The sequence below is a fragment of the Podarcis muralis genome, chromosome 14 (genome assembly GCF_964188315.1).
Source record: "Podarcis muralis chromosome 14, rPodMur119.hap1.1, whole genome shotgun sequence".
Taxonomy (NCBI): domain Eukaryota; kingdom Metazoa; phylum Chordata; class Lepidosauria; order Squamata; family Lacertidae; genus Podarcis; species Podarcis muralis.
In genome coordinates, this window is record NC_135668.1 from 49,787,443 (window position 1) to 49,798,157 (window position 10,715).

At 48.7% G+C, this 10,715-nt stretch overlaps 1 protein-coding gene across 1 annotated transcript; it reads right to left on the minus strand.

Annotated features, from left to right (window-relative positions):
• Positions 1–2,719: 2,719 nt before the first annotated feature.
• On the minus strand, positions 2,720–8,248 carry MED9 (mediator complex subunit 9). The gene is made up of 2 exons (XM_028706551.2): positions 7,530–8,248; positions 2,720–4,105 (listed from the first exon to the last, which is right to left on the minus strand). Exons 1-2 carry the CDS (start codon positions 7,814–7,816, stop codon positions 3,889–3,891), a joined length of 504 nt encoding a protein of 167 aa, XP_028562384.2. The 5' UTR covers positions 7,817–8,248; the 3' UTR covers positions 2,720–3,888.
• Positions 8,249–10,715: the final 2,467 nt, after the last annotated feature.

The following is a 10,715-nucleotide window of genomic DNA, read 5'->3' on the forward strand; positions in this document are numbered from 1 at the left end:
TAATAGTTAACTCTGGCTTAGAACTGTGTGATTTACTGACCGGCTCACTGTGACACTAGTAGACTGGAAGTTGGTCTTTCAGGAAGAAGCTACTCCCAGCCCCACCTGGAAATGTCAGGGATTGAATCTGGAACCTTCTGCATGTACAGGCTATGGCGATTCTCCTAAGAACCCAAGAGGAATGGGGCTGGATTTTATTTTATTTTTGCACCAGGGGAAACATTCACATGCAAATATCCCTTGAAAAGTATTTAACATGGGTGCGCTCCAACACCTCACCCCTCTTGCATGTGCCAAGTGTGTCTGCAGAGAGGAGACCCTTAGCATCGCAGGAAGCAATTTAATAACAAGTCTACCATTCACATCCGGATAATTACACACACACACACATCCCCCCCCACACACCCCCACGGCAGCATTAATGCTCCCAGCCTGAAAAGGGAGAAAGAGGGAAATGGGAATTAAACTGCATATTTCCATTTCCTTGTTGGCCTCCCTTCCTGGCATTTACAAGACGCGAGGGGCAAAGATTCTGAAAAGCTCTTTGTATCCCTTTTCTCTTCTGCAAAACTACCGTAGTTGGGTTTTTTTTAACTTTGTGTGTGTGTGTGTGTGTGTGTGTGTGTGTGTGTGAGAGAGAGAGAGAGAGAGAGAGAGAGAGAGAGAGAGAGAGAGAGAGAGGGAGGGAGGGAGGGAATATAATGGAATAATAGAATTGTAGAGTCATCTAGTTCAACCCCATGCAATGCAGGAGAGGATGTGCTGGAGCATTGAAGTACAGTCCTTCCATTGGAAATAAATAAGGTTCCAGACCTCATGACTGAGTAAAGGGGTGAATTAAACAGGGACGTCAGAAGCTGCCTTCCATCACACCAGGCCATTGGCATACCTAGTTCAGCCTTGGCTATAACAGCTGGCAGTGGCTCTCCAGCAAATCAGTCTTCCCCAGCCTTGCCTACAGAGGTCAAAAGCTGCTGTACGGAGATCAAATCTTCTACCCGAGCTATAGCCCCTTCCCCTGTCCGAGGATTCCCTCTTCTGAGGGTAGGTTAAAGGTAAAGGTAAAGGGACCCCTGACCAGTGGTGACTGACTCTGGGGCTGCGGCGCTCATCTCGCTTTACTGGCCGAGGGAGCCAGCATGCAGCTTCCGGGTCACGTGGCCAGCATGACTAAGCCGCTTCTGGCGAATCAGAGCAGCGCACGGAAACACTGTTTACCTTCCTGCCAGAGCAGTACCTATTTATCTACTTGCGCTTTGACATGCTTTCAAACTGCTAAGTTGGCAGGAGCAGGGACTGAGAAACGGGAGCTCACCTCGTCGCAGGGATTCGAACTGCCAACCTTCTGATCAGCAAGCCCTAGGCTCTGTGGTTTAACCCACAGCGCCACCCGCGTCACCTGAGGGTAGGTTACACATTTCGGTGAAAAGACGGTGCACCTGTCGAGTGCAGGGAGTGAGGTTTGAACCAGCCATGTTGGAAGCAGTTAGATGAAAACCTATTTCTGATTGGAAACCTAAGAAGAAGCTGGATCAGGCCAGCACTCCCATGGGTCCATCCAGCACCTTGTTTTCAGATGCCCACGGAAAACCTGCAAGCAGCCCCTGACGTCAAGTTCTTTAATCTCTCTGCATTTTTCTCCCTGTGCATCAATACTTGGCTCTGAATAAGTCCTCAGCTATGTGCCTTACATCTTGCCCCCGCCTGAATCAGAAGGGAAGTTTGCAGGTCTCTCAAATGTCAACAGTGGGCAGGGCAATTTTCCTTAAATGTACCAAGGGTGAGCTGCGGGAAGGCAGCCCTCAATGACCCCGTTAGCGGCCTCCTCGAACACACCCTCTGTAATGTACCCGCATTGTCCTCTGCAGCTTGAGTACAAAACAACAATGGGAACTCTCCCCGCGTGACTTTGGGTGGGGGCCAATGTACTGTACTCGCGCACCTGAAACGGCACAAACAGCAGCTCCGGCGACGCAACGCCCCCATCTCCCCCCGGCGAGCCGACAATGCCTTTTGCCTCTGTAAATGACAGGCAGTGGGGGTCAAATATCAGCCACCGTCCCCTTCCCCTTCATTGCGGCAGCCTGCCTGTTTTTCAGGACTCTGATTGGACGTGAGAACCAGCGCCGGTAGGAGTAAATAATCCTGACCCACGCTTTCTGATGCTGAAATTGCAGAGTTCCCATGGATTCAGAGGCAGGGTAGTGTTATTTCAAGTTGGCAAGCAGGAAAGAGATCAGATAGCTCAGGTCGTATTGCCCCATGCACGTCCAGTTTCAGAAGCTTTGTCCTGACACTATTAGCAAAGGTGCCTTGTCCCAATGCCCTACTGCAAATATTACAATTAAGACTAAGTGTGTGCATGGAAAAGGACTCCATATTCTCGCCGTCTGCCCCCACCTCCATTTCTGTTCTTCTGTAGTCGTCATAAACAGATTCATTTTTCTAGTGGTGTAGCGGTTAGGGAGCTAGACGAAGACCTGGAAGACCAGGGTTCAAATCACGCTCCTCACAGCCACAAATCTCTCCGGGGCAGCAGAGGAAGACGTTCTCGTCCTCATTTACGAAACAGCCCTTTGGGTATTTGGAGCACTGTGCTCCCTTTCCTTCTCCTGGCAAAACACTGCAATGCAAAGTTGAGATTCCGGCATCGCAGGGGGTTGGACTAGATGTCCCTCGGGGTCCCCTTCTACAATTCTGAGAAAACATACGCCAATCGTTCAGTTTGCACCTGTATTGGAATTGATTTTAAATGTCTGATTGCTTGTGCATTTGCCATATAAATTTAGCAAGTAAGTAAGACAGAAAACAGACAAGCAATACCTCTCTCGATTGGGGAAAAGGCTACAGACTCTCTGCTGGCACAGCAAGCCAGCGAGGTTTTAGAAGTCAGAATAGTTCTGCAATGGAATCTCCCATGACTATCGCTGGATTATTGCTGCACCAAATGCGACTATCAGCTTCTTAAACAAACGAACAATTGCATGAGCACACCTGGAAGAACTACACAAATAATATCATTATTCCATGCAAGGAATCTAGTTACAGGTTGACTTAGCTAAGAGGCAGTATCTGCAGCACAGTCCCAGATTTATTTTTCAGGGTTTCCCCCCCAAAACAGACATATACGCAAATTATTAAAAGTATCATTTTTCAAAAGAAGGCTTAACCCACCAAAAAGAATCTATAAACAAATATACACAAATTTGTAAACTGAGGCTGCCCTGTCAAACTGTTTCCTTCCCCAGAAACGGGAGCAGACTTCACCCGCTCTTAAGTCTCCAGGAATACTAAAGGAGTCATGCTTTTGTCATTTTGTCCATCTCTCCTGCTGCTTCCTGATGTCCTCAGCGAAAGAAAGCAGGTAATTGCCTTCTTAGGTGCTGGGTGATGAAGGGAAATAGTAACAGCCTGCCCTAGCATCCTCTTGGACCCAGTTTATACATTTCAAACAACGGGTGGAGGAGGCTACTGGTGGAAAGGTGTTGCTTGCACTGAATGTACATCCACTAAAGAGGAAAAGCAAACAAAGCACCAGCTCCTTGCTTCTAGAAAAGCAGCATGTCAGGGAATCTTTCTCCCTGACATCCTAGTTTTCCATGTGCAGGGTTGTTGGTTTTTTTTAGTTTTAGTTATTTTTAAGACTGAGGAGCATACAAAATGTGCAACTCCCACCCGCCTGCAAAATGCAGTAGGCACATTCCCTGTTCTGCTGCAACTGGGCCTCTAAACCAAAACGCCAATGTGCACACCAGAACGGTGCGTTACAGCTTATGAGCTGCTGCAAGAAAATTGTGTTTCCCTTTGGTGTCAAAAGCCACTGCACTTCCCTCGGACCGCTTCCAGAACCAGCGGAGTCTCTTTGCAGAGCCTCGGGTCTCTTCCTGCCTAATCCTTGGGGATCTCAAACATGCAGAGGCTTTTGTACTTCTGCAGCAATTCGCTCTTGGTCTTGACTTGCTCCCGGAGGCTTTGAAGCTGCAGCTGTTGCTGCTCAGGACTCACGGAGATCCCCTGCATAGTCTGGACCACCTTCCGCACCTCCACAAATTTGGTCCTCAGCTCGTTCAAAACCTGGTGGACGTCTTGGCTGTCTTTATCCATGCTGAAGGGAGAGAGAGAGAAAGTAAGAGAGCAGTTAAGATGACGTTCGCCTGCCATTTATGGTAGCAGGGCGCCACGGGTTCAGGAATGGGAATTCGACAGGGAATTGGGAGGAAGCAGGCGCCCACGGAAGCATCGTGAGCCACAATGTTCCCGGGACAGCATGCAGAACACAGAGGCCTTTCATTCTCGGAAACGTTCATGACCTTCTTTGTAGCAACTTTAAAAAATGTTTAAAGAACTTTAAAGCCCTAAACGGCCTCGGTCCTGTATACCTGAAGGAGCGTCTCCACCCCCATCATTCTGCCCGGACACTGAGGTCCAGCTCCAAGGGCCTTCTGGCAGTTCCCTCACTGTGAGAAGTGAAGATACAGGGAACCAGGCAGAGGGCCTTCTTGGTGGTGGCACCTGCCCTGTGGAACACCCTCCCAGCAGATGCCAAGGCAATAAACAACTATTTTACTTTTAAAAGACAACTGTTTAGGGAAGTGTTTAATGTCTGATGCTGTATTGTTTTTAATATTTTGTTGGAAGCTGCCCAGAGTGGCCGGGGAAAGCCAGCCAGATGGGCGGGGTATAAATAATAAATTATTATTATTATTTAAGAACATAAAAATACAGTACGAGAACTGCCTGCACGACCAATGGCCCATTTAGTCCAGCATCCAGTTCTCACCTGTAGGGAGTGAGCGCAAGCAGGAGCTGAGTGCGAATGTACTCTCGCTTCCTGTGTTTTCCAGCAACTGGTTTTCAGAAGGATCTTTTCCTCCAACCATGCAGGCAAAGCACAGCTGTCATGCCTAGTTGCCACTGAGAGACTTGCACTCCATTCTTCATCCTCCGGGAGACCAGGGTTCAGATGGACGGCCATCTGTCATGAATGCTTTGGCTGAGATTCCTGCATTGCAGAGGGCTGGACTTGACTCACAGCTGTCCATGGAGGCGCAGGTCAATTTTGTGTCCAGAGCAGCTGTCTACCAGCTCCATCTGGTATGCAGCCTGAGACCCTACCTGCCCGTGGACTGTCTCGGCAGAGTGGTGTATGCTCTGGTTATCTCCTGCTTGGACTACTTCAATGTGCTCTATGTGGGGCTACCTTTGATGGTGACCCAGAAACTGCAACTATTCCAGAATGTGGCAGCTAAATTGGTGACTGGGAGTGGCCGTCGAGACCGTATGACACCAGTCCAGAAAGACCAACATTGGCTCCCAGTACATTTCCAAGCACAATTCAAAGTGTTGGTTCTGACCTTTAAAGCCCTAAACGGCCTCGGTCCTGTATACCTGAAGGAGCGTCTCCACCCCCATCATTCAGCCCGGACACTGAGGTCCAGCTCCAAGGGCCTTCTGGCAGTTCCCTCCCTGCGAGAAGCTAAGTTACAGGGAACCAGGCAGAGGGCCTTCTGGGTGGTGGCACCTGCCCTGTGGAACGCCCTCCCACCAGATGTCAAGAAGACAAAACTATATTGACTTTAAGAAGACAACTGAAGGCAGTCCTGTTTAGGGAAGTTTTTAATGTTTGATCGTGTTTTTAATATTCTGCTGGGAGCCGCCCAGAGTGGCTGGGGAAACCCAGCCAGATGGGCAGGGTATAAGTCATAAATTCTTGTTTTGTTGTTGTTGTTACAGAGGACTCTTGGGGTCCCTTCCAACTTTACAATCCTTACAATTCTATTATTCCAAATCTCTGCTCAGCCACCAGACTCACTGAGTGACCTTGGGCCAGTCACACACTCTCTGCCTCATAGGGCCATTGCGCGGATAAAATAGGGAAGAGGTGAACCCCAAACCCCTTTCCGTACTCCCATGGGTCAGTGTGTCTGGCTCTTAACCATAAGGTTGGTTTGAGTCCACCCAGGGACAGCTGTGGGCAAGATTCCTGCATTGAAGGGTTGGAGTAGACCAGGCATAGGCAAACTCGGCCCTCCAGATGTTTTGGGACTACAGCTTCCATCGTTCCTAGCTAACAGGACCAGTGGTCAGGGATGATGGGAGTTGTAGTCCCAAAACATCTGGAGGGCCTAGTTTGCCTATGCCTGGAGTATACGATCCTTGGGTTCTCTTCCAACGCTACAATTTTATGATTCTAATATTCTCTCTGTGGTGCAAGCCTGGGCAGGGTGTATGGGGTCCTGGGCTGCCCAGGTGAAAAGACCCCGTTCTTGGCCTCGCTGATGCGGTCCAAAGGAAAGCAGAGAAAGACGTTTGGCACCAGCTTGGCCGCAGGAGTTGCTGGAAGAAGGAGTTCAAGGCGCCATCCGACCGTCTTAGGGACTCCAATCCGGATTTGTGGGTGGTTTATTCCTTAGGATTTTCTTCCCCCGAAGATACCCCACAAGGCAGCGGAGATTTTGGATCACAGCTTCTGCCTTCAGATGTGGACAAGCTCCATCCATCCCTCTCTTTTCTCTACAGCAGCGGTTCTCAACCTGTGGGTCCCCAGATGTTGCTGGATTACAACTCCCATCACCCCTGAGCTCTGGCCTTGCTAGCTAGGGGTGATGGGAGTTGTAGTTCAACAACATCTGGGGACCCACAGGTTGAGAAAGGCTGCTCTACAGCATGTGCAGAAACCGCCTCCTTGACCATTGGTCCCACTCTTGGTTTCACCCAGAGCTCATTCGGAAGAGCGTGAGACTCTCAATCTCAGGGCTGTGGGTCTGAGTCCCACATTGGGCAAAAGATTCCTGCATTGCAGGGGGTTGGAATAGAGGACCTTTCGTGGTCCCTTCCAACTGCACAAGTCTCTGATTCTATGAGTCTTTGCATGCTGGAGGGGTCCTTAATCCCCTCACCAGGTTTAGCCACCCAGTCAAAGCCATTCTCGGGTTGTGGCCGCTGTTATAATATAATAATGACTGAAAGCTTCTAGGAGCCACAGGTGAGAGCCGAGTGCAAGGTAGGGAACCAAAGGTGAGCAAACTACCCCAGAAGGAGAATGGCGTGTCCGCCACCAGAGGAACGACCTCTCCCCCTAACACCCCTATTACAATACAATTACAATACAAACAGCACCGCTCCAGCTCTTTCGTTAAAAGCAGTCCGTTCCCAAAGGCCTGTCGGAATAAGACAATCTTCACCTGCCCATGGGAAGGAGCCAGCCTACCTTCTTGAGGCAGGGAGTTCCAAAGCTGCCTGAAGGAAGGCCACCACTGAGGAGGCCCCGTCCCTCAACCCTGCCAAGAGTGCCCATGAGGCTGGCAGGAGAAACGGCCTCTCCCGAAAGGGACTCAAAGAGCCAGGGGCAGGTTGGGGCAGTCTATTTCGGGTAGCCTGGACCTAAGAGCTTTCTAAGGCCATAAGCAGCCCTGATGAGTTGTTTCCCGAAAATTGTTTCCCACTAGCCCCCCATTCAGCGGTAGACTGCCCCTGTCCCTGGAGGCTCTCCACCCTCGACCCTCCCGCCTCCCTCGGGGGCCATTTACCATTTGATGATGTCGTGCACCAGGGGGAGGAAAGAGTAGTCCTCCTGGCCCGGGTGGGCGCCGGGCGCCTGCGGGGGTCCCTGCTGCTGCTGCTGCCCCGGGGGCGGAGGCGCCTGCCCGGCGGGAGACTGGAACTTCTGCTCGGCCGGCGAGGGCTGCTGCTGGGGCGGAGGCGGCGCCTGCTGCTCCCCCGCCGGGGCCGCGGCCTGGGGGGCTCCGGGGGGCGCCGAGGGCTGCTCGTCGGGGCGAGAACCCCCGACGGCCGAGGCTCCTCCAGGCGTCGCCATGGCCTCTGGATGCCTCCTCTGTGCTTGCTTGCTCCTGTTTCCTTATTTATTTGATTGCATGCGATTTTTTTGATTTTTTTCCTTCCTCTCCTCTTTGCTTGCTCGCTCCTGTTTCCTTTTTTATTTAATTAATTGCATGCATATATTTTTAAAAAATTCCTTCCTCTCTTCTTTGCTTGCTCGCTCCTGTTTCCTTATTTACTGAAATGCATGCATGTATTTTTAAAAAGAATTCTTCCTCTCCTGCTAGCTTGCTCCTGTTTCGTTATTCATTTAATTGCATGCATTATTAATATATATATATATTCCTCTCCTTTTATTTAGTGCTTGCTCTTATTTATTTTGCACGCTGCTATTTTTAAGCTTTGCACTCGTGCACGCTCTCTCTCTTTCCCTTTCCTCTTCCTCCTCCCCCACTTTTCCGGCGTCGCGAGAAAATCACGAAAAACCTCTCGCCCTTGCAAAACTGGTCTCAGAGTTTGCGCGTCAGCTTGGCTGCTCCTCCTCCTTTGCACATGAGATGCTGCTGCCGCCGCTGCGTTAGCTGTCCGGGAGGCTTCTTAGCCTACAGCCCGGTGCAAACTTACCTAGGTGAAAATTGCCATTGGAATCTCCTACATAAACTCATTTTGGGAATGAGGTTTTGTTGGGATGCAAGGTTCTTACGCCCGAGTAAGCCCTCACACACATTTTAATATCATTATTACTGCAAGTTCATTTAACACTGTTTTATTTTTTATTATTATCACTCGTGCTGCTGTGATGCTTTTTGAACTATGGTGCTGGAGGAGACTCTTGAGAGTCCCGTGGACAGCAAGAAGATCACACCTATCCATTCTGAAGGAAATCAGCCCTGAGTGCTCACTGGAAGGACAGATCCTGAAGCTGGGGCTCCAAGACTTTGGCCACCTCATGAGAAGACTCTCTGGAAAAAACCCTGATGTTGGGAAAGATGGAGGGCGCAAGGAGAAGGGGACGACGGAGGACGAGATGGTGGGACAGTGTTCTCGAAGCTACCAGCATGAGTTTGACCAAGCTGCAGGAAGCAGTGGAAGACAGGAGTGCCTGGCATACTCTGGTCCATGGGGTCACGAAGAGTCGGACACGACTAAAGTGCTGCTGTTCTCCAGCTTTCTACCAAATAAAACAAGCAAGCTAATAATCCCTTAATCATAAAAGACAATACTCGTGCATCACAGAAAACAATCAAATTCAAATTGATTTGCAGCTATGTTTACTCAAAAATAAACCTAAATTGTTGCTATTAATTAAATTTGTATACTGCCCTATACCCATAGATCTCAGCGTGGTTCACAACATAAAATTGCAACAATAAATGACAAAATACTTAATAAAAACAAAAAACCGCATTTATTCATTTTTACATTTATAACCTCCAAGGACCTTAAGGCAATACATACAGTTCTCCCCATTTTATCCTCACAACAGCCCTGAGAGGTAGGCTAGGCTGAGACAGAGGGGCTGGCCCAAGGTCACCCAGCGAGTTTTTGTAGCTGAGGGGGGCTTTGAACCCTGTGCAAACCTGTTAAGTCCTGAAATATTGCTCTAATTGACTGCTCGCCAGTCTTGATGTGATCGAATTTGCAACCCGGCGCGGCTTTCCCTGGCTCCTGGAGTCACGCCATCCCTGGCTGGCCTTTGCCCCCCATAATTCCTGTCTTCCCTGCTCTGCCTCAGTCCTCAATCGGGGGCTGAGAGGAATACAGTGGTGCCCCGCAAGACGAAATTAATTCGTTCCGCAATTTTTGTCGTCTAGCGAATTTTTTGTCTTGCGAAGCACGAAATCCCATAGGAATGCATTGAAAATCAATTAATGCGTTCCTATGGTCAAAAAAAGTCCAAACAAAGCCAAATTTGGTACAACAACAGTTTATTAACTGCTCTTTAAAGTCACACATACTGTAAAGAGCAGTTCAAAAATTGAAGGGAAAATAAATTAACTTTATAAACAAAACATGTCTTTGTTTTTAGACAAAGAAAACAAAGTCGCGAGACGTTTTCGTCTTGCGAAGCAAGCCCATAGGGGAAATTCGTCTTGCGAGGCAAATCGAAAACGGAAAAACCTTTCGTCTTGCGAGTTTTTTGTCTTGCGAGGCATTCGTCTTGCGAGGTACCACTGTATACACCCAATGCCTAAGCCATCTGAAATTTAATAAAGTTGTGGCCTAATTTTAATACCATAACTATGCTGTGTTGTGTCTAATTCAACTGGGCCTGAGTTCCTGGGACACGGGATCTGTGATGGCTTGCAAATGCATTTTGGAATTTTGCTTTGACTTTTTATATAAGTAACAATTACCATGCGAGTTAACAGACTACAAGTCTCAAGTTGCTTCCAGACAAGTTTTTAATTCAGGCATGGAGTTTTACAGGGAGGTTGTACAACGTTTGCTGTTTTACCAAGGATTAATAGTTATTCAGGGAAGGTTATACACCATCATTGTTATTCCACACTTTCCACTGTTTTTTCCTGGTATCTGCCCTGCAATTCCCCCAGTGAAGACAGATGCAAAAAATTAATTTTGCATCTCTGCAATCTCTGTACCCTCCTTTAGTCGACCTTAGACTCGCTTGTCCTCTAGGGTCCAGCCTCTTCTCTTATCAGGTCTCCTGCTACTAAAGCAAGCAATTTTTTATTGTTAGTATTTCTGGTTTTTATCAATGGGGTCCTCCAATTCCTTCGCAGTGAACCTTGCAGTCTCCTCATGTTTCCTTTGAATTCCACCTGCAAAACCTTGAACAGTCTGGAAGGAGACGATGTCATTGCAAGGATGAAAACTGGCGGATGTGAATAATGCAATGACTACAGATGCTTTCGTCATTTTTAAAGATAGAAAGCACATTGCTTTGGGAAGGGGAAACGAATAGGTCAACCACA

Bases quoted from the DNA above. Each gene is read 5' to 3' on its own strand.
- MED9 (XM_028706551.2), bottom strand. From the start codon at position 7,816: ATGGCGACGCCTGGAGGAGCCTCGGCCGTCGGGGGTTCTCGCCCCGAC. The intron at 4,106-7,529 runs GTAAATGGCCCC...CTCTCCCTTCAG, and splicing joins GTGCACGACATCATCAAATG to CATGGATAAAGACAGCCAAG.